We start from the raw sequence: 24,730 nt of genomic DNA on the forward strand, positions 1-24,730 counted from the left end.
ACTCTATTAGGGCCCCTCAAATAAAGGGAGGGAAGGAGGGAGGGAAGGAAAGGGTTTTAAGGAACATACTACGCCCAATAAAGTACACCGACTCAAACTTTCCAGCTCTCTTTTTAGAGAAAGACTTCAGGCGAGCAGTAAAGAATAGCAGTTAAAAGCTCTAGAGTGCCACTGCCTGGGTTCAAAACATTTGGACAATGTACCTCCGTGTGCCTCACTTTCCTCATGCGTACAATGGGACTGACAGTAAAGCCTCTTCAGAGGATTGCTGTGAGACTGAAGGGAGAGAGCTCACAGACAGAGCTTTTTATACAAAGCACTTCAGACGAATGCCTGGCACACAAAAGCCCTTAATAAATGTAACCTTCAATTATAATATTCTGTTGAAATGCATTTTTGTGATATAAATGCTCACCTGTATTGTTCAAATAAATGCACATTTTTAATGATCATATGCATAAAAAGAAACACACATTTTTACACTAAAACAAATGTGGTTTGTTGTCAACATTTTCTGAACTGATTTTCTAAATTTTACCTTGAAATCCCAGTAAATATCAGTATGGTCCAATGAAAGCCAGAAATTCTTTGTACTTGTAACTACACGAAAAAACTAGAGAAATTGGTCGATATACACTGAGGCCAATAACTGTGAACACTGGGCTCACTGGCAGCTTGATCATAACTAACATTCAAGTGTCAAATTGTGTCAAATTTCAAAAGGCCACATTTAAGCCTTCTACAGATACTATTAAGGCAAAAAAGTACTGTTTCCTTGACTGACAGATAAAACAAATGTCATTGACAAGTCAGGGTAATCTCTTCCATTATCTTGAAGATAATTTAAGAACAATTTAAACACTTTTTGCTATTTTCCTCTCTCAAGCATGAAAACAATAAAGTCTTTCATGGAACATTATACAGTAAAAGCTAAGGCCTCAGTCACCAATTAAAAAGAGACCTAGGCACAGTTCAAAAAAGGTAGAACAGTATACTCAAATGAAACAAAGTGATCTTCAGAGCCTTTTAAATTAACTAAGAAAGAATAAAAACAAGTAAAAGTGTACATAAGAGCTATTCATAAACATCATGTGAAATGGGTAAACTTGGTAAAGGAACAATTCAAAAAAACATCATGATTTTTAAGGCTCTTTTATAATACATGATGATATAAAGCCCATTCCTAAACTTTTTCTGCAACTTCAAATTAGATCTCTGATGCCACATGTTCTAAAGAGGACACAACAATGTGAGTCCCCGTGATTGAGGGCCATGGGGACAACGTGTCCCGACCAGGGTGTACCACAACAGTTGTTCTTGGACATGGGGGACTATTGAAGAGCATAAAATATTCACTACATGGATTCTACCACAACTGTTCAAATAAACTACATTTCCCTGCTTGCATTATGGAAATATCCCGATTTAGTTTAGCAATAAAATGTGAAGAAGAGCCAAGCATCCCTGTTTAACAATAAGACAAAGGAACTTCAGGGACAACTGGGCCCAGCTCTAAAGTATTTAGAGTGTTTTTTCTGTTTTGCAGCCTCTTGCTATTATAAATAGTGAAAAGGACCTCCAGACTTTTTTTTTTAAATCTCTTTACAACCTTCAACTATTTCGTTATATGTTTTGTGAGACAGTATGCAAAATCTATTCTCATATCCAAGATGTTCAAAGGGTTAATTTCCTTTCTTTTACTGTGCTTTATATTTTAAAATCAAACCATATACAGAACAATGTATGTTGACAGCATTTTGAAATTCTGCCTCCCCAATACCATCATCACACAATTTTCCTAAATATATCATTCTAAGCTCCTACGTGGTTGGCAAATTAACTAGGAAAAAGATACAACCAAGGGAAAATAAAAAGCCTACTTATTCTTCCTGTTTTTAACCATAAATATTTATAAATTAATAAAACTTTGAGAGTTAAAATAGACTTAAAAGATTCTCTAATCCAACTGCTTCCTAAGGCAGGACTCCTTTATTTAGATTAACACCAATTATGTGGACACTGTGTTCTGTCACAAAACAGGCTTGGAATTTCACTGCAAATGCAATAGAGCCCCTGGTATGAGCTCCATCTGAAGAACCCCTGTATTCAACGTGTGTGTGTGGCAATGGTCCATTCTCAGGAAGGTTCGTGGAGGTAAGAAAAAAGATTTCTTACTATATTCAATATTTTTAAATTAAATGTGCATTTCACCTGTGAAAAATATGACATCTGAAAAGATAGATTTCTTTGGTTTATCACATTCTCCTCAGAAGTTCTGACTGAAGCTACAGGTCACTTATTAAAAGAACAAGAAAAAGTTATTTTTTTAAAGAAATAATTTTAGTAAATGCAGTTTAGGGTACAACCTTATAAAATACGAAGCAGAGTAAATGTCACATAAATTATCCTTACTGGTGAAAAGGCTGGGACCAGCTGGGTGGGGTCAGCCTATCCATCTGAAGAGAAGCATGGGAACAAAGTGGGAAAAAAAATTCTTCCCGGCAATGTAGCTGTCATAAACAAAAACTGATTAATCAGAAAGGTTGTGGAATCAACTTTTTGGCAAGTCTTCTCAGGCAAAAGAATAGAAACCCAACTTTCTAAAATTGTGAAAGTCCTTCTTAGAAGCAATAGTTCAGACGAACTCATACAATTTTGAATGAAAAAACAATTCTCATTTCCTAGAACTTTGCAACAGCCAGAATTAGAGAACATTATGGACCTTCCTTTCTTTTTTTTTTGAAGGCAAATAAAGGCTGAACTCTGATCGGAATCTGGTGTTCATCCGCAGCCTTTCCTTCTTTAGGAAAAAAAATATGAATGTTAAAGGACTTACAAAAAAATACCTCAGGGGCACGGTTTTTCTAGTGCAGAAAACAGAACCCGTTCTACGTGTGAATGAAGAAATGTCTGACAGAAGGCCAGGGTCACATTTTCCATCTACACCTGTGGCCCATGACACTGATGCCACCAAAAGAATGAGATGTCATCAGAACAGGGTCAGGTCAGATGATCTAGTGCAAACATCAATGCAGCCCTTGCAAAACACTGTCCTGACACTACCTTTTCCACTCTGAGACGATTATTACAGCTTGTGCCCAAAGTTGGCTTTTCCTTCACTGAACCAAATCCAGCTCAGTCCAGAATAGAAACTGACACAATTTTTATTTCAAAATAACTAATAAGACTATCAAGGATGACAGAAAAAAAACTAAAATTCTATTTGCCACTAATGTTCTAGAATATATATGCTAGCATACTGCAGAGACTTAGTGAAAATTACACATAATTTCATCTTTCTGTCTGAATAACTTTAATGATGTTGAATGACTCGGAATGCAATGGCTAGTGAGCACATAAAATGGAAATTATTAGCAAGATACTGAAGAATCTGAACATGAACTGGGAAGAGGGCTTCTATTTACTTATACTCTGCCATGTTTACATGAATCTCATTGATGAAAATCAGCTCAAAGACTGTATAATAACTAACAGTAGACCTGGAAGCCAAACATCCCTCTGATGGTCAGAGTGAAAGTTTCTCCCTTAGATCCCTGGAACATCTGTGACAATAATTTCCAAGGAATGAGTCCAAGAATGGTACGAGGCTTTACAAAGCACCTAAATCACAGACGTTTACGTGGTCTTCTGTTCCTTCCACCACACCCACATGCTGTGGGCAGTACACACGGAAGGCAGTCCAGCCAACAGGCAGGATCTGGGAGGGGCACCGCAGACACCTGCGGCCTGAGGCTGAGCAGAGGTGTGAGGGCACGCACACACGCTCGCTCTCACCCCAAGTGTCACTCCTTCGACTAATCACACAAATAACTCCCATCACACCCACCCTCCCGTCACCACGTTTTACAAGAAGGCAGGCTCAGTGCAAAGTGCAAAGAAACACCATATTCTTTCAGAAAACCAGAAGCGCTGGCTCATTCCTCGCCCACAGAGCCAGCTGCAGCGCTGAGACTCTGACACAATGACATGCTCTTGCTGTTTTCATTCCAACGAGCATCTGACTTGGAGACACAATGAGGTTGTAAGTGTCTTCAATTCAGAGTATCTTAATGCCTGTTAACTAAGTTCCCAGCGAATGTAAACGCCACAGGGTCAAGAATTTTGATCTCTGTGCTCACTGATGCGTTCTCAGGCCCTGGAACAGCGCCCAGCGCCCGAGTGCTGTATAATTATTCACACAGTGAGTGGTCATTAGCAGGAACCGTCATGGCGGATAAAATACTGCAAAGCTGGTAAGAAACTCACAAGTAACATCTATTTCTTTACTCAACTACTACACTGGATCTTTCATCAGCCCTAACGTCTGTTCTCTTCAGAAGCATGTACCTTTATTACTTAGTAAATCTGCACGTCCTAGCTCTTCCTGCACGCCGTAACATAACAAATCCAAGACGGCTGAACTCTGTGTATCTGGATTACATTTAATCCATGAAAAACAGGAAAATCCAGTTAGAGCAATAAAATATTTCATCTTCAAGTATCTTCGAAAAATGGATTTCCTAGCAAAATTCTGAAGTGAGCTCTTGTCATGAAACGTCACGTGCTTCGTTATATAATCTCAGCTCTCCGTGAGCACATTATGACTGTGGCCAAAGTAAGGAAAACAGGAGTGTCTCTCGATCACTCACAGGCCACAAAGCCAGACAGACTGCACGGCAGACGCAGTCTTTCTTGGCACCACGTGGGCATAGCCACCTGATGACAATCGTGGGTCCCCACTGGCACACTGCCATACAGAGTGTGTGCGAATACGTCACCACATTTGGATGCTAGGCCTGCTGGGGTCCTGAGGCACAAAGATCTCCCAACAGCAGAGGCCCGGCAGCTGTGCTCAATGAACACCGCAGGAGCTCCACAGAGTGATGAAAGGACTAAATTACCGCAAACTGTAAATACAGATTTATTTCATTAACACACGAGGTAACCGCTGCAGCCATCTCCTGTCCCAACAGACGCTGGCCTCTTAAGAAAAAGCAAGCAACTATGCATATACATCCTCTAACTTCATAAAGAAAACCTGCAGTTCTCCTATGAAAAGAAGATGACACGTAAAGCAAAATCAACAAAGTTGCTATGATTCTCTTTAAAATAAAAAAAATATCCACACAGAAGCTAGAAAGGAAAAATATGGTAATCTACTGTCATGTTAGCAAGACTAGTTCTCTTCCATTTAATTCAAATGTGAAATTTACATCACTTATTACAAAGCCCATGTTGAAAATTCAGCATATTATAGTCAAAAAACCCTTGAACATATTAATATATAATTTCACCTTAATATGAAACAGATCAATAAAAACAGCTAACTTTTCCTAACTCACAAGTAGAAATGAGACCAATAATTTTATTCTGATCCTACATAATAAATTATTAACAAATTTATTATTCATAAATTATTTGAAAAATTGATGACAATTATATGAAACAATTAAAAGCTCTCATGAACAGCCTGATGTTCTTGTCACAAAATTACTTCAATAAAAAACAAATGATGAACTCAGTGACAAGAACAAGGATGCAGATACAGAGAATGGACTGGAGAACTCGAGGTTTGGGAGGGGGCGGGGGGTGAAGGGGAAACTGAGACGAAGCGAGAGAGTAGCACAGACATATATATACTACCAACTGTAAAATAGCCAGTGGGAAGTTGTTGTATAACAGAGGGAGTCCAACTCGAGGATGGAAGATGCCTTAGAGGACTGGGGCGGGGGGGGGGGGGGGGACTCGAGGGAGGGAGGGAATACGGGGATATGTGTATAAAAACAGATGATTGAACTTGGTGTACCCCCCAAAAAATAATTAATAAATAAATAAAATTTAAAAAAAACAACAAATTAAAACCGAGAAACTCTTCATATATGTTAATTAAAGATCTACCATAAATCTTAAGTCAAATAATCACTTTTCCAACACAGTGCAACAGAAATCCTCCCAAAACAGCAGTTTATATTATGTCCTCATGGATAAAATTCAGATTTTAATCAGGTCAGAAACTAAAATTTCATTTGCCTTTTCTTTTCAGATGATTTTTTTCCTTCCCTCTTACTTCCTTCCCTCTCGCATCCTGCCTTTTGTCAAGCTGCCCAACCTGCACCCACAACCTGGGCTGACCAGCGGGTAGTAAGAGAGGTGTGTCAAATTAATCATCCTCTTCCCTAAGGATAACTAAGACACGAAAGCATCTTTCTCTGCTTTATTATGATTGCCACTCATCTCCTAAACATTTATGTGGTGACAGAAGGCATTACTAATACATTAGACTTCTTCACACGTGGACTGAATAAAGGGAAACAATTTCTTTTTAGGAAAATCATAAAAGATTCTGCAACACATCCTTTCCACTTGCAGGTCTGCAAATGCTTTAAGTGACAAGACTACGACTAGAAGGGAAGCACTGCTTGATACCCTATACGGAAATAGGAATACGTTCCTAAAATGAGACCTCTTCTGTGAAAACTAGAAAACAAAGACAATGCCTTTTCTCATCTTCTATCTTCAATTCATGTAAGGTTTTACTAAATGTGGAAACCAACTACATCACAGAAATGACGGGCCTATCACAAAATAGTATTTCATTTCTGTGTACTTGCAAATCACGACTTACTATAGATCACAGAAGGTGGAGAGTGAGAGAAGGACTGAGAGAAGGAAAAAAAGGGTGGGAAGAGAGGAGGAAAGAAAATGCAGCTAAAAGTAAAACGTTTTCGGTAACCCACTGATTTCATCATTAGGTCTCTTTCAGCTCTATTAACGGCTGGAGCAGTCAAACTGAGGATTAGGACGCTACATCCAGTCTGGCACAGACAGCCTGACTAGTTCTAGGCACACTGTCTTATTTTCTTACCATCTGCCTCCAGACAAAAGTGTAAGACTGACGTCTCAAAGGTATTTTTATTAAAAGACATTAACAGTTTTGTCAACATACATTAACATCCTGGTGAACAAACCAATTTTATTTAACAACAGAGTTACCTTGTCACTCTAACTGACTGACGGTACCATGTCAGTAAAACGACTAGCGGACCGGTCTCCCGACACAACACGCAGCAGGTATGCTCCAGGGCCAACTCCAGGTGGTCCCTTCATGCCTCCTACCAGCAGAGTTCCAGAATATGGATCCAAACATGCACGGGATAGATGCAAAGTATTTCAAGGGTTCACCACCTCCAGCCCCATTTTCACATCCCACAAACCCTCTATCCAAGATCATGGGGAATAATCTAGAAGCGCAGAATCCCCAACGTAGCCATTCTGCTTAATATCCACCCAAGAGCAGAGTCCCACGCCCGAATGGCAAGTAGCAGGAACCGTTGCCATTCTAATTCACAGTTCAAAAGGTGTATGGCTGTATTGATTATCTATTTTATATATAGAAAAAGAAATCTTCCTGCAGTCTTTTCCAGCCTCAGTGTGAGAGCTTTATCAGTCAACTATTAACCAACCACCAGGTCTCACCCTTCAGAGACCTCTTGTTTGAGATGTTTTTTTCAGTGTGAACAACAGAAACCAAAAAGACACGACTTGATGTGATTCAAATGCCCTGCCTGACCTCCCTCCCCAAATCAAACCACAGAGAAACCGGGTTCCTATTTTTCCCTATTGATAAATATGCTGGCATTTAACACCACAATATTTCCTTTTCTAAAATGAGACTATAGTTAGGTTTCTGCTACTAGAGACAGGGAAAACTAGGAGGTAAGCCTAAGGCTAGAAACGGGTGTTTTACAACTTAGTTTCTCTACCTAGTATTACATAGGTAAAACCCCACTTGAAGAAAGAGTCACCTAAAAGGAAGAAATCTATTTTCCTTTCCTTTCATGCACAAACTGCAAACACTTACCTGACTTTTTTGCCCTGTTCAGAGAGCATCTTTACCAAATCAGCAATGGGGTACTGAGCTTTGGCTGCACAGAGACCATAGCCTGCAAAACAAAGAAGAATGTGGTTTTATTTCAGATTTTATGAACTACAGTTTCTCTCTTGATTGAAACATATTTTTATGCCAAAAAGGGCAATCAGTTAACGGGACTAGAAGTAAACACAAAAAAACTTACAACCTGGACGTCTAAAAACACTGGCCTAAATCTCAAATTCAAAATCTCACGGTCCCTTCTCAGTCTCCGGCAGGGTCTGACGCTGCTAGGCACTCCCTCTCCAGATCTCCCCCCCACCCACACACACACACACACACACACACGCACAGGCGCTCTCTCACTCACGCTCACAGAAACATTTTCAAACTGTCTCCCTACTTGGCTCTGATAACACTGCAGTCCCCTGGTGCCCTTCTTGACTTGTCACTACGCTTCCTCAGTTTCCTTGAACAGAGCTTCTCCTTCTGCTCCCCCACCCTTAAATGAGGACGCTCCCCAGGACTTTAACTTTGCACCTCATTCTCTCTTTGGAAAATCTCAGCCCAACCCACAGCTTCAACAACCACCTGACAGCTCCCAACCTGTCCCCAGGCTCAGCCCGTCCCTGAGCTCCAGCGGAGCCTGTCCACTGTCCCAGCTCCACCACAAACTTAATGTCTCCAAATAAGAACTTAAAATTTTCTGACTCTGCCACAAAAATAAAGTGCTCCGTATTTCTGAAGCTCCTGCAGGCATGCCCAAAAATGTCAGTCATCTCCCTTCTCCTTTAACCCCTGTGTCTGTCCCTCCTCCCTGTGCAATGAATCTCACGTCTGTCCCCACTTTCCTACCCCGTTTTTCCAAAGAGCACACCTCTGCTCAAGGTACTCCCTCTGTCTCTCCCCAGTGCCATCCATCCTCTAGGGCCAACACAAACCCTCACTTCCAACAACCCTTCTTAGGTTCCCCACGATAGAAAACGTGTCTGCACCATCCACTGTGGCCCTTACCATAAGCCACCTTGCATTATTTATCGATCTGACTTCCCCACTAGATGGAAGATGCCTGACGGGAAAAAAGTGTGTCTCTCGGCCTCCACTGTCACATTCCAGCACAGTGTTCTCAACAGGTGATGCCAGTGTGCTCTGGCTGGGACAACCCCCGCTGCAGGAACGTCCCAGGCTTACAGCATACTTAGTGCACCTGCTCCCCCACACCAGGTGACAGTAGCAGCCCCGTCTTTGAGACAACCAAACCCCAAACCCATGTGTTTCAAATGCCCCAGAAAATGATACTGCCTGTGCTTGAGAAGACGTGCACCTGAACATTCAATTCTGGTAATGTTTGTTATTTATTTACATCTTAGTATATAATCAACCAGCAAACTACCCACATGTCAAATCAATTGATTTTCTTTACAGAAAACGTCTATGATAGCATGATAGAGTTAAAACCCTCATCTGAAATCAGTGTGTCGCCCGTAATGAACACAGCAGCATTCTGTGGTGAGAAAAGAAGTCCTGGGTTAAACCTCAGAAAACTGGGAAACGGAGGCCTGGAGAGAGTAACTGACTTGGTCCACGTGTGTCAATGGCCAGAGGCAAAATTAAAAACAGAAGTAAGGTGTTATGACTCCTAGACAAAGCCCTTTCTGGGGCCTTGCTACCTCACCTTGTTGGAAACCACATGATCCTCAATGATTTTTTAAAATATTTACTTCTGAAAAGAAATATATTAACGTTTACTAACGTTCAGTGAGTCTAACGAGTGAGACACTTTCAAATACTATCTAATTTAATAGGTCCAAAATTTACCAATGAGAAAAAAAATAACCAAGACCCAAAGATTTAAACATTTGTACAGAATCACAGAAAGACACAAGTAGAACCCGCTATCTCAATTTATGTAATCTCTATGTAATTCCCAAAATATTAACCTAAGCCAAGAATTGTCAGTATTCTGCACTTAGTAATCACAGGGTTGCTTCTAAATTTCCATTATGTTTTCAAAAATGAAGAGGTTCCAATCTGATTTTTTTCCCTATTACAAGAAATTATTTTAATGCAATCAATTACAATAGCTATTACAGGTTGTTTTTTTTGCTTTTGGGTTTTGGTTTTTTACCTGGAGTAATAATAATGCTATTAGCTTCTCGAATCATGTCAATTGCATTGTCAAGGTTGATTTCTGTATGTGTGCCAGAAATTTCCATGGGTTTTCCACCAGCTGTTGAAGTGGTACCATAGCCTCCAAGAATCACATTAGCCAGGGAGCGATTCATTGCCTGGAGAGTAAAATTACGAGCTGTGAGAGTTTAATCCACATATGAATCCTGTGCATATGGTATTCAGAATCATTTAAAGAGGCTTATTTGATCACCTAAGACATTTTAAACCAAATCAATTTGATCTAGCTTTTTTTTGGGGGGGGGTACACCAGGTTCAGTCATCTGTGTTTATCCACATATCCCCGTAGTCCCTCCCTCCCTCGACTCCCCCCCCACCCTCCCTCGAGTCCCCTTTTGAAAATTGTTTCAAAAATTTAAATGATAAGACATCTGGGAAATCACATCATTTTTCCTATAAAATCAAGTGTACACTGATATATTTTCAGTCAAAATAAATTTTTAAAAATTTAATGGAAAGTTACCAGTGATATTAACATATACGTGAAAAACTCAGATCTAGTCATTATCTGTGCACTGACTGAGCAAGTTCTACCTCCATACTGACATGTATTTCACCAGAGTAAAAGAGAATGACAGCTGTAAGAAATCTTACAAGGGGACTCTACAGACGTCAGGTGAATTCCGTTACCAGCTGCAAGCTGTCAAGAGGCAACAGGGAGGAATCAAGGGAGAGGGATCCCTTTCATTTTAGAAGTCTGCTGCCCTCTGTCGTCAAGAAAAAAAGAAATGTGGGAGCTGATACTGTCTTATTTTGCAAATCAACTACAGCTCCATGAAGCAATAACAGAAGTGACTGGATTCATCATTAGGCTTCTAACACATTTCACTTCCAAAAAGGTAAATGAGTGAGTTTATACACTGCTCCACTAAAATTTACACCCACCTTTTAAGTAGAAAAATAATGTCAGGAAAAAGAAAGAGGAAGGCATTTATTGCATACTCATTTACAATCACTCAACAGTGTACCATACAAACACCATGGCTGGAATATGTGACAATAACGGATCTGGTTTTGAAAACTGTTTGTAGACCTCTAGAGCTGTGGTGGTTAAAAAAAAAGACAGGAGGCTAGATGTTTTGAGTAATCAAAAACATTTTAAGAATTCAAATCAGTCATCCTAAATGATCATAACTGAATGCATCGCTCTATAAGAAATTCCAAAAATTAAAGCCTATTTTAAGGGTTGTAATAAACATATCATTGATCCATCATTTATACTATTTTAAAGCTATATAAGTGTCAATCTGCACTTTAAAAAAAAAAAACCAACACTTTATTATTAAAAAGCAAAAAGCACCTGGAGATTTTCAGTGATAAGTAACACATCAGAGAAAAAAAACAAGATCACTCATCCAAAGACAGGCAAGCCTACGACCACCTTAGGAGAGAGATTTACACGTACTGCTGAGGTGGGACAGAGGCAAAGGCAGGGAAGAAAAGAGCAGAGGAGATGAGCAGAAATCCACACAGATGTGGATCGAAGTCTTGTCAGAAGGTTTTAAATTGTTCTTTTGACCTAACCTCATTTATCACGTACCACAGAGTCTGGTGAACTTGTCTAAGATTATTACATGTAAAATAAAGCTCAGAATATCTTTATGCATATTACTAACAGGTAAGAGGGTCAGAGAAAAATTAAACTGCTTTAAGTTCTTTGTCCCAATCCAACATGAAGTTTTAAATTCTTAACACTTCTTAATTCCAATTAGCCACACCTGAGACTTCCCAAACATTCAACATCTGCTGATTTTGATAAATCCTTTCTAGTTTTGAATCACAGGGTTCTGAAACTAAATTACCAGAAATACATTCTACCAAATTTTTGCCCTTAAAAACTGATTCCAGGCCAATTTCAGACACTGAGATATTTCTGCCATAGATAACAACAACAACAAAAAAGTGAATGTACGAAGAGGCTCCACCACCTGCATCACCCAGCCCCGCATAAAGGGGCAGATTACAGAGGGGGATGCAGAGGAACAGGACCACTTTAACTTGGCTTAAAAGGAACCCTTCCTTTCTTCCTATAAAACTGAATGGAGGAGAAGGAAAGAATTTCTGAGGACATTTAATTAATGTGTACCCATTTCTGATGGTATCTTACAAAGAAAAAATAGGGAACCACACAGTAGTTTAACAAAGTCAACGTCTTAAACACATATCCACAATTATATCACCATTAAGCTAATTCCATGTGGTCTCTTAAAAACTAAATTAACTTTCATCTCTGAATTTACCATTGCAACAGCATATTTCCAACAAATGTTTAGGGTTTAGGACTTTGTTTTGTTTTCTTTTTTTCTTTTTTTGCTTGCTTAATTGATTAATGAGACTATCCTGTGACCACTGACCCACAGACTGAAGAGTTCCCAACTTCCAAGACAAAGTATTTGCAACACTGTCCAAGACTGTTCTTTTTAAGTTATGAAGTCCTAATGAAAATTGTACGCTACATTAAAGAGACCCTAATTCACATAATTCCAAGCAAACTAAGAAATAAATCTGAAAACAAAGGAAAGGTCATAAAATAGACAAAAGCAAAGCAATAATAACGTACACCACTGACTGGCATCTCTCATTCCAATGCTTTGTAGGTGCTCATTAGTTGACTGCAAGGACTGCAAGGCAAAAAAAAAAATTATTTTTGGTTTGGCTTTGATCTACTTCATTCTGCTTTATTTTCATTTGGAAACAAGCAGCAAAGTGCAAAAATCAGAAAATTTGGTCTGAGAATGCTGCTGCATCTCTGTAAGGCCTCTATATCCAGGCAACCTGGACATTACCTCAAAGAAATCATAAAGAGGTTAATATCTACACGACATCTGCAGAGAAGGCAGATCATTCACTTGCGCTGGCTCTTTGGACACTGTCAACATTTTTCAGTTTTTATAATACTGGGTGTTGTGTAACCAAGCATTAGGCTCAGAGGATACCCAAAAGAACTCTTTGTCAGAACAAAAATTCAGTTTTCGGGATGCTGATTACAGTTCGGGTGCATTCCATTCCCTCTCACATAATAAAGCCACTCTGTTCTGATTTGGACTTGCATGTTTCCTTCAATACAAAACAAAATAATGAAGGTAAACGTACTAGTAATATTAATAGATATTTGATATGTGATAGTATTTCTGCTACCATAACCTATCTGGAGAGGATTCCAAAATGTGAAAGCAGCTAACAAATAAAATATTCATCTAATGTTCATTTAATAATTATTATATTCATTTGAATCTGCCAGGTGCTAGGGCAGGCTCCACAGACACTGCGGCAAATAATAAATGGTGTCTTAAAATATCTTGTAAAATGAGAATAGTATTTCCTACCTGCAGAACTTGTCTGAGGGTTAAAGAGTTCAGCATATTCACTACACCCGAGCACGAGCAGCTATCACACCTTCACTGTTACTACGAGCTACTCCGAGCTGCTAAGCACGAGCCGCGGAGAAACAACTCCTTATAATAAACTATTCGTAAGAAAGAAACAATTTCTTATAAGAAAGGTAAGAAGCAATGAAGATTAATGTGAAAAGTCAGAGAGCAGGAAAACTTAGAAGGAAAGGAAATTTCTGTCTTTGAAACTGAAAACCATGGCAGGCGTGCTTTTGTTGCTGTCTTGGCTGTTCTGTAATAAGCCGTAGTAGAATGTAAGCAGTAAAATGGGAGCTTTGACTACAGAGCTTTGGAGATCAATTTATCAACATCTACAGCCAACAAAAAGATGTTACTCCCTCTGACAAAGTAACTGTACTTTCAGTAGAAATCTGACCTAAGAAAATAATCAATGACGCACAGGAGGAATACTACAGAAAAAAAAAGTTAATACTGTGGACTTGGATCAATAAATTATGGTATATCTTTGTGATATAATAACATGTAACCATTAAAAGTTATTGGTTAGAAAATTAAACACTAACATAGGCTGTATTTAAATATATATATATATAAAAAAGAATCAGAATATTCAATATTAAGTGGTACTGGGATTATAGATTATTTTATATCCTTTGTCCTTTTCTATTTCTTTCACAAAAGATGTCTCACTGAACATTTATTTTTGTAATTAATATTTTAAATAAAATTAAAGCTTCAACGGCTCTCGAATCCAAATTACAATTTCCTATTGCAAACCAAACATCTGTCTGAGCCAGTGCGACACTTACGGGCACAGACAGCTGAGACCTTGTCAGCCTCACACACACCACAGACATAAAAATGCCTGAGGTACGCTGCCAGGAAATGGCGTGCCTGAGGAAGTGGAAACAGGAAGAGAAGAAACAGAGCCAGAAAAAACAGATCAAGAAATATGAAAGAATGGATAAAAATTAAGAGAAAAAAGGATATAATAACAGAAGTACATGTAGAAAAGAGTACTTTCAACAAGTGCCTTTTATACCTTATTCTAGTTAGTGCTATAGAACTGCCACTGCAAAGGTCACTATAGTTACTCTAACCAACAATAAAGAAACTAAATAAAGAAGGGAAAGGAGAGGAAATAAAAGACACTGGCAGAAATTGGGGAAATACTATTGATAAATTTAAGAACCTAAAGAAAACCATTTAAGAGAAAATGGATAAAGATAAGAAGGTACCCATGTTGACACTTCAAGAACTATATACAAGTCCCCCCCTTCTTCTCCCCATCAGTATGCCACTGGCCTTGTAAAAACTTAAATCCTCTCCTTTAATTTTTTTTTTTATAAATTTATTTATTTATGTTATTGGCTGTGTTGGGTCTTTTTTGCTGTGCGCGGGCTTTCTTTTTAGTTGCGGTGAGTGGGGGCTACTCTTCGCTGTGGTATGCAGGCTCCTCATTGCTGTGACTTCTCTTGTTGTGGAACACAGGCTCTAGGTGCGTGGGCTTCAGTAGTTGCAGCGCATGGGCTCAATAGTTGTGGCACACAGGCTTAGTTGCTCCATAGCATGTGGGATCTTCCCGGAGCAGGGATCGAACCTGAGTCCCCTGCACTGGCAGGCGGATTCTTAACCACTGCGCCACCTAGGAAGCCCTCGTCTTTAATTTTAAAATCAGTATTTCACTAACCGTAAGTTTAAGTATTAACGACAACCTGCTGCCCCCTGCTGGTCATTCAAATTCACCAAAGGAAGCAAAGTCAAACTAAGGGTTAAAAGTTCATTTGAAGAGAAAACTATTTCTAATACAACTGAATAAGTTTTTCTCCTTCATAAACATTTATCTTTAAAAACGCCAAATCCTGACACTTTTCCAATCAGAAACACCTGTCCAAACTCCTTGAATCTGGGGGATTTAATTTTAAAACCTGTCAGCTTGTTTTGAACTTAGGCTTTTCCAATTCTGTAAAGCTTTGGCCAAATTTTACCGTATGGCCAAAGAAAACTAATTTTTTTATTATGAAAAGATAACTTCAGCATTCAATTTACAATGAGATTTTTCAATTAAAACAAAAGAGAAATTCTGAGTTGTAAAATAAGGTATTTTTTAATTGTAATAAAAGAATGAAGGTGAAGTTATTTTTCTGCCTAAGTTATCAGTCAGTATAAAGTCACATTCTGGCTTAAACCAGTTTCATGCTTGTCCTTTCACAGCCATTCAAAACTATTATTTAGAGAATAATACCTATAATTTGAAAAAGTTTTTTAGTCAAATCTTTAGTTATTTTCAGGGTATCTTCTTGTCATTAAGAAGAGAATTAGAAACAAAAAGGAAGCTGGGAAGTATCTGTCTTTTTTTTTTTTTTTAATCATGCTGACCACAAAATTTCAAGATAGGCACCCTCACAGATGACTAGTGGGAGTATAAATTGGAGCAAGCTTTCTGGAAACCACACAGCAGTAAACAGACAGAGCCCCCAAAATGGACACACCCTTTCACTTCTAGGAATCATCCTAAGACAAAATCCAGAAGTGCCAAAAAAAAGCATTTACGTACAAAGAGAAAGTAAAATCAAACAACCTTAAAGGTACAGCATTAAGAAAACTTAAATAAATCTTGAGGGCTTCCTAGGTGGCGCAGTGGTTAAGAATCCGCCTGCCAATGCAGGGGACACAGGTTCCATCTCTGCTCCAGGAAGATCCCACATGCCACAGAGCAACTAAGCCCATGCGCCACAACTATTGAGCCTGTGCTTTAGAGCCCGTGAGCCACAACTATTGAGCCCATGCGCTGCAACTACTGAAGCCCACGCGCCTAGAGCCCGTGCTCCGCAACAAGAGAAGTCACGGCAACGAGGAGCCCGCACACCACACTGAAGAGCAGCCCCCACTCACCGCAACTAAAAGAAAGCCCGCGCACAGCAAAAAAGACCCAACACAGCCAATAAAATAAATAAATAAATTTATATAAAAAATAAAAATAAAAAAAATAAATCTTGAACATCCATATGATAGATTAGTATGAAGACCCTTAATCGTATCTGAAAAGCATTTTTAATAAGAAAGTGGCAAAACTATAATTTGGAAGATTAAAAAAAGTCAACGTGCTGGGACAGGGAGGGTGGGGGGGCGTTGCAGGAGGAAAGGAATATGGGGATATGTGTATAAATACAGCTGATTGACTTTGGTGTACCTCAAAACCTGGTTACAAGAGTATAAAGCAATTATATTCCAATAAAGAGCTTAAAATAAAAACAAAAAAATAAAAATACAAAAAAAAAGTCAACGTAAAACAGTATACAATATGGTCAGATAAGTAAACACACAGATATGTAACACACAAAGAAAAAAAATAGAAGAAAATAGTGTTTATCACCAGATGGAGGGAGTTAAGATTTTTATCTTTACATTTAATTTTCCAAATTACCTACGCTTGGGTACTTTAAAAGCAGTCTGGCAAATTTATTCAAATAAAACACTCTGATCTTTCTGCTGGAGAGAAAAAGAACTGACACAGTCATTTTTACTGCAAATAAAAGAAATGACAAACAGGTCCTCGTTTTCAGAACAGCATCGCCTTTTCCGCCCCTGGCGGCTTCCTTACCACACACATGATGTAGGACAGGATCGCCCCCGAGGAGCCGATGAGCGCGCCCACGACGGTCAGCAGGTTGTTGTTGAGCAGGAAGCCCTCTGCACACAGGGCCCAGCCCGAGTAGCTGTTCAGCACCGTGATGACCACGGGCATGTCGGCACCCCCGATGGCAGCGGTCAAAGTCACACCCTAGCACGGAAACCAGAGCGGAGCTCAAAACTCATGCAATGGAAACAAACCCCTGACGCTGAGCGTCGTGGTCCATAACCATTCCGGTTTTCCGATACATACATTTACACGGAAGTTCCATGCCTGGTAATGACTGAGTGACCCCCATGGGACCAACTCTCCTACAGACATAACAAGTGCAAACACTGAACCACGTCGCCCGTGCAAAAAAAAAATCCCTAAATCCCTAAAAGCAGTGATGAGGAGCAGGCAGAAACTGGAGAGTCTACACTTGGAAAAAAGTAACAGCAATGAGTAAATGTCACAGTTTTTATGACTTTAGCTGATGAGCAGGGTCCTGCTGGTGCCAAGTGAAGCAGCTAAGACTAAAATATAAGCCCACGGGTGATGCCTTAGAGGGCTGGCATAGGGACGGTGGGCGGGAGTCACGGGAGGGAGGGGATATGGGGATATATGTATAAATACAGCTGATTCACTTTGGTGTACAGCAAAAACTGGCACAACAGTGCAAAGCAATTACATTCCAATAAAGAGCTTAAAAAAATTCATATGTAAAAAAAATTTAAAAATACAATAAAATAAAATATAAGCCCAGTCTTACTACTTTGAAAATGTGAAGATAGGGTTTAGGGTGACTAAGCAATTACTATATGTCTAACTTTGTGCTCAGCACTGCAGATGATTTAAAAATTTTTAAACATAAACCCTGTCTACCAAGTATACACTAAGTGTATCCTAGACAAACATGAAGTAATCAGTGAATGGCACAGAGCTATATACAGCAGCACCACACACTGCTAGAACGGGATGCTAAATTGTGACATACAGACACCTTAAGAATACTGTATGCAACCACACACTAAATGCAATGACTAGAGAGGAAGAGGAAGGTTTCACTGAACTCCCTCACTGAACACACAAGTTTTATTAAATGCATTTCATTTTATACGATTATTTGGTTTGGTATCAGAGCTGCCAACAAATGTGAGAGCAACTGATGGGCAGGGACTCTCTGACACTTATTTTATTTCATAGGGTTGTCACACAGCAGGCACCTTACCAACAGAATTGAAACCCTCGGCTTTTTAAACTCCTATTCACCAACACATCAATCCAGTGAAAAGACCCCAGAGCAATAAAGATGCCACATACGACAACTCTGACAGGAATAAGTAAGTGGAGAGAGTCATTTTCTTCTTACACTCTCCTATATTTTCCAGACTCTAAGAAGTTGAACACATAACGGCATTTTGAAACATTTTTATTCCATCAGGCGTCTTGAGGAGATAGAAATAAGATTAGGCTGTAACCTAACAAAATACTTAGTTCCTTGCTAAGAACGTGCTTTCTGTCCCTGACCTCTTACCATGACAGCAGAGAGAGCCGACACGGAGCCCAGACAGGTAATGCCGGTGGTGAAGCTGGGGTCCATCATGAACGGGACGATTCCACCCACACTAGCAGCCAGCAAGCCCGCGTTGAGTGCGTGCCTCCCAGGAAGCAGCAGAGGGGCGGATTTCAGGATACCTAGGGCCAAGTACGCGGGAGTCAGAACCTAGAATGTGTCACAAGAAACCCCCCCACACACACTCTTAAGTGTGTGTCATCTGATCCTAAACCACCAAAATTTAATATTAGAATAAAAACGTGCTCCTTAAAATATCACTTTACACCACCAGCTACTGAAACATAAAAGCACACTAGAGCTCTTACACATAAATATTAATGGAGTAGGTAAAGTATGGGCTCAACTTAATTGCCCTTTCCTTCAATCACACAATTTTCTTACTCTTTGTCATGGAATCATGAAAAGTGATATTTTTCCCCCACATGACCAATACAGAAGTTAAGTGTGGTTTTACTTATTTTATTTATTTATTTATTTATTTATTTATTGGCTGCGCGGGGGCTTTCTTTAGTTGTGGCAAGCAGGGGCTACTCTTCATTGCAGTGCACAGGCTTCTCAGTGCAGAGGCTTCCCTTGCTGCGGAGCACGGGCTCTAGGTGCAAGAGCTTCAGTAGCTGCAGCACGTGGGCTCAATAGTTGTGGCTCACAGGCTCTAGAGCACAACCTCAGTAGCTGTGGCACACCGGCTTAGTTGCTCCATGGTCAATGGGATCTTCCCGGACCAGAGATCGAACCCGTGTTCCCTGCATTGGCAGGCAGATTCTTAACCACTGCACCACCAGGGAAGTCCTGGTTTCATTTACTGAAAACTTCAAAACAGAGTCCCAGAACATCAGCCTTTCTGATTCTATCAACTGAGCCCAAGGGAGAAGGGTCCTTGTTTGCTAGTTGGTTCTAAAGACAAAGCATGAACTAATATCTTACCTAAGGTGCATCTTCTCCTTTTCTCAGCCCCTTTTTGTTTCATTTGAAAAAGCTGACACTACTGTTTTATTTTTTGGTTTACCTTCCGTTTTGACTGTTTCCTCCCCAAGAATATAAGCTCCATAAAAAAATAAAATAATAAAGACAAAGCATGTGACAAGAATATTGTAGGCTTTAAGTTCCTTTGTGATTTTCAAGTTTCATGGAAGTTCCCCACTTAATTCTAATGACTTGATTACCGAGAGGCAAGACCAGGTTTTTAAATCACAAACTATTTTCTCTAGAGCCTGGCTTTTCCATGAAAACACTGAAAGCAGCTATGTGAGTTTTTTTCTCTCTACTTCTATTGATATTTTCATGACTGGCTTTAGTGGTAGCAAAAGCTGCCAGGCTAGACTCCTAAAATGTGTATTTGTTTTCAAAGTAAGTACTGTGTACTAATCATACAAATGTATTCAATAAGCCTCTCTCTATTCTGGAAAATGTATAAAGTTCATTTCCATGAACGCTACCCCAACATCTCTAACCAAGGATTATGAAGCCATCATTTTGTTCATATGTATTATCAAATGTCAACCGGTCCCTCTATGCAAATTTCTGTGCACCAGTTTCCTCCACTAGCTGTCTGCAGAAAACATGGCTTCAAAGCTTCGTGAGATCTGTTAGGATCCATAAAGGGAAGTCATCTTTATGGAGAAAAAAAACTTTCATAGTACTCATATTTTCCAGAGTCATACAAATACTCTTCACCTAACGGGTTCTACTACTAAGCTATTTTCTGAAATTGAAACGGACCCTTAAACACCCTAAATAATAGATATTTACCTCTATGTTATACTGAATCACTTACCCTGCAATTTTCCATAGGCAACAAGAGACCCACTAAACGTGACACCACCGATGTAAGTACCGAGGTAGGCCACGATCTTGGTGAGATTAGCTGCCGCGTCCGTAGCGAAATGTGGGTATTCTATAATGTACTCAGCTATGCACGTCAGTACAGCTGCCAAGCCCACTAAACTGTGGAAAGCAGCAACTAACTGAGGTAAATCAGAAATCTGGATGCGTTTCGCAATTGTCAAACCTGTTGGGAAATGAAGGTCAAAGAGAAATTAAAACTTGACAGAGTTTTGAGAAGTAACCCAATAAAGGCCACCCTTGAATATTATTCAGCCATAAAAAAGAAGGAAATCTTGCCATTTGGGACAACACGGATGGACCTTGAGGGCATTATGCTAAGTGAAATAAGTCAGACAGAGAAAGATAATATTTACCCTATGATCTCACTTATATGTGGAATCTAAAAAAAACAAACAAAACAAGCTCAGATACAGAGAACAGACTGGTGGTTGCCAGAGGCGGCAGGTGGGGGGTAGGCAAAATGGGTGAAGGGGGTCGAAGGTACAAACTTCCAGTTACAAAAAAAATAAGTCCTGGGGATGGAATGTACAGTATGGTGACTATAGTTAATAAAGCTGTATTGCATATTTGAAAGTTGCTAAGAGAACAGATCTTAAAAGTTCTCGTCACAAGAAAATATTTTAACTATGAATGGTGAGGGACGTTAACTAGACTTGTGATGATCATTCTGCAATATATATATATCTCAAATCATACACTGTACACCTGAAAATACTATAATATTATCTGTCAATAATACCTCCATGTAAAGAAAGACCACACTTACGGTTATTCGTTGTAGCTGTTAATAAGTATTTAGCTGCTTCCTAGCAAAATATTCTCTTACAGGGACTATTCAGGCAAGAATGTGGGCTTAAAAACCCTTTCAAATAGTACCGTTCTTTCAACACACTTCCCCAGTGCCCAACTCCAGAGAACCCAAACACACAGCATCAACTTCTCCTTACAACCTTTGAACACTCTCCTGGACCAATGCTTTTCAGATTCCTTAAAGCTCCAACTCAACCCCTTAAACTCTCCCCACTGCATGAATAACCCAGGCTCTCTTCCCTACCAGCCAACACTTGCCCCTGAGCACACAAGGAGTAGCTGGAATGTGAAGAAGGCCGAGGTTTTCAGGTGGGTGGAGAGGAGCCAAGTCCAAAGGTAATGAAATGCGAATACCTGAGTAGTAAGCAACCACATCAGGAGATTCTGCGGGAGCTGCCTGGCTGCAGGGAGGTGACACAGAAGGACCGGGGCTCACCGTATCTGCAAAGATCATGTCTAAAGGCTCTCCTGCCATGAACCTACAGCACCAGCACTCTCCTGCAGGTGCCCTTCCAGGCACAGACAAGAAAGGATGCACAGCCTTCCCGGGTGCGTGTAAAAGGAGGTGTAAAGCTAACTCTGTGCTGGTAAGTATTTAGGCACCAGCCTCTCAGAAAAAAAAAGTGCATGTGTAAATACATACGAGTTTTTAGTCACAAAAATGTATGTAGCACACAGTTTTCACACAATAAAAATATATACAATACTCTTTATTGTAAGTTTCATGTAGCCAATTGACTTTCACAGAATGCTTTTGTTGATTTTTGCCAAATTCTGGTATCTGTAGCCAACCTAGTGTTTGCAACTGAGGAAGGAGTATAGTTCCCACATGAATGTTGCTTGAGATTCTTGTTTACTTTAACAAGATGAGAGTGAAACAAGATGTATATGAGAACTTCACGCACTGTCAACCATGTGGGGGGCAATTTTGCTGAATCTGATAATAGTTTCCAAATACTGAAAGAATATTTGCTCAGTTTTTTGTGCATTTCACAACTTAATGGCTACAGACAAAACTCACTTTTAAGCTTAAACTGCTTTATTAACATCTTATCCATTACCTTCTTAGGTCTGAACAATGAACAAAACAATAAATGAAACAGATTTGTAGCACTTGTTCATTTCCATGGTGTAAATACAACTGCCGTGGCTGATCTCAAGCTACCAATGTGATGTCATTAAACATGGATTCAGGAAGAGATATACAGAAGCCCACCATTACATAGTATTTCTACCACACAGACACAGGACACACGGATAAGAAACACACATTATATCTCAAAAGCAGAGATAATAAAAGTTAATGAATTCATTAGAAAATCATGAGTGTGGAATCAAGGAAATATTGTGCCTTTAGAATAGACCAAGAGAGAGAAGGCAGTGATATAATTTAATAAAATGTTTCACACACACACATAAAAAAAGTAAGAAAATAATGAGTGTTCAAGATTATTACCTTTGTTTCTAATTTATTTAATTTTAAGTTTATATAATTTAACTTTTGATACTGATTGTGTTTAACAACCAGCTCGAAAGATTCTTAAAAATTTAACACTCACCCCCAGCACAGAACTAATAAGACTAAAACAGGGATTTTTCTGCTGGCACGTGTTTCTCATGTGTATAACCGGTCTCTGAAGCAGAGTCTTCTGCTGTTATTTACACCAAGCAGAATAAAAGACGAGCCTACAGAAGCACACATGTGAGTATCCCAACCCCCTGTTCTATTATCCGCTAACTGGACAGCGTCAGTAAAGGAAAACAAGAACTGACTGCAAGGCATTTCTTAGCCCACTCTTTCTGATACAGCTGCTATCACTCAGTGTTTTAAAATGTTTATTTCTAAATGAGAATTATACCAACTGTGATGACTTTTTGCCAAAAAGAATATTTCCTGAAGCAACTTCCATGAAAGGCAATGTAATTCCTTCATCAATACGGGCCTCAAACAGAAATATACATATTCAGAAACTGAAGTGCAACTTCAAAAAAAGTTCTTACTCCTAACAAAGTATTCTTAAATCTCTGAGCGTAACTGCCTTCAGGTGTTCAAAGGGCACGGGTTTACAAAAGGCAGAAAGCCACAAGTGCTTACCAATGGTACCGCCCAAAGCCATTGCTCCAGACATCTGAGCTAACAATTCTGGGCACGGTTTTAGGCCTCCAAGGGTGGCTGCCAGGCCTCCAGCCACCCCAATCATGCCCAATGCATTGCCAAGACGCGCAGTTCCCTGGGTGGAAAGCCCAGCCAGGGCACCAACACAGCACAGGCCGGAGCCCAGGTACATAATCTTTTCAAAGGAAAGGGAAGAGAGAGAGAGAGATTATCAAAACCTTCCGTCTATTAGCTTAAGGAGAACTTCTCTTGAGGATACATGATTCTCCAAGGACAATTTTAAATTCAGACAACAGAAGGACCAATATGAGCTCTTTTTTTAATATTTCAATATATTTTTCTATCCATTAGGGATATTACCACATTAAATACTTTAAATTGTACTTGCAATTATACCATTTATGTACACTGGTTTCTTCTGAACTTGACAGCATACAAGTGCATATAAGAGTACCTAAATATACACAGAGTTATTATGGGATCTAGACCTGACCTACTGCTGTAATGGAGCCAACCCCTGAGGGTTGTAAGTGCCAGAGACCGTGCTGCACACTTTACTTATGTTGGAACTCAGTCTCATGGGAGTCACAGAAGGAAAGAATCATCATCCTCATTTTATAAAAGAGAAAACCAATGTTTACAGAGGCTACGTAATTTTTCTAAGGGCAAATCATAGGTAAAATAGCAAATCTGGGAAGCAGACATAGGTCTCCCTGACTTACTGCCCTAACTTTTCTCAAAAAAGATTGTGTTCATTCAACAAATACTACATGTTGGAAACAGCAGAAACCAAGGGAGACATGATTTTTCAGCTGTCAGAGAGGTTGAAATAGTCATTAAAAAAAAAAAGATATGACTGAGTTCGGAACAAAGTTGAGTATTTTAAATTATATTTAGACCTGGAACTTTCAAATTTCAACTTGATTATTTCTGTTTTTCTATATACAGCATTCATTTTTAAATCATATTTTTTAAATGCACTGGGCATAACATCTCCTGGATCTGTAGGGGAAGAAAGTAAGTAGGGAAAAAGACCAATAATATTTTTTACTGATTATTTCATTGTATCCCTAGCCACACACATAAAAAGGATACTCATAACCTTCTTGACTCTTTTTACATGTGGAAAAACTTAGGGACAAACAGGTAAACCCATATTTGCAGAGTCAGCAGGCAAACGTGCCTCTGGAATCCCGGGGCCTGATTCTTAGAGGGTGAGCATGCTCTATTTGACCAAGGTGTTTCAAAAGTCATTGTCGTATTTGCTTGACAGAATTTCAGTTCTGGTAATGATCATGTTAAGTCTGTTTGCGATGAAAACACAGTACCGAAAATAAAAGCTTTCAAAAGAGCC

At 39.4% G+C, this 24,730-nt stretch overlaps 1 protein-coding gene across 4 annotated transcripts in view; it reads right to left on the reverse strand.

The window, feature by feature from the left end:
- NNT (nicotinamide nucleotide transhydrogenase) overlaps positions 1–24,730 on the reverse strand; it is an 80,456-nt gene that overhangs the window by 11,452 nt on the left and 44,274 nt on the right. For 3 of the 4 annotated variants that reach the window (XM_057743798.1, XM_057743793.1, XM_057743785.1), the window contains exons 14-19: positions 23,356–23,551; positions 20,380–20,613; positions 18,564–18,724; positions 17,018–17,197; positions 9,999–10,158; positions 7,862–7,943 (exon numbers count right to left, since the gene is read on the reverse strand). In XM_057743798.1, coding sequence (XP_057599781.1) covers positions 7,862–7,943; positions 9,999–10,158; positions 17,018–17,197; positions 18,564–18,724; positions 20,380–20,613; positions 23,356–23,551 — 1,013 coding nt within the window. Of the gene's footprint in view, positions 1–6,993; positions 7,113–7,861; positions 7,944–9,998; positions 10,159–17,017; positions 17,198–18,563; positions 18,725–20,379; positions 20,614–23,355; positions 23,552–24,730 lie in introns of all 4 variants that reach the window. The other variant, XM_057743805.1, reaches the window with a different exon arrangement.

This window comes from Hippopotamus amphibius, chromosome 1, assembly GCF_030028045.1.
Source record: "Hippopotamus amphibius kiboko isolate mHipAmp2 chromosome 1, mHipAmp2.hap2, whole genome shotgun sequence".
NCBI lineage: Eukaryota > Metazoa > Chordata > Mammalia > Artiodactyla > Hippopotamidae > Hippopotamus > Hippopotamus amphibius.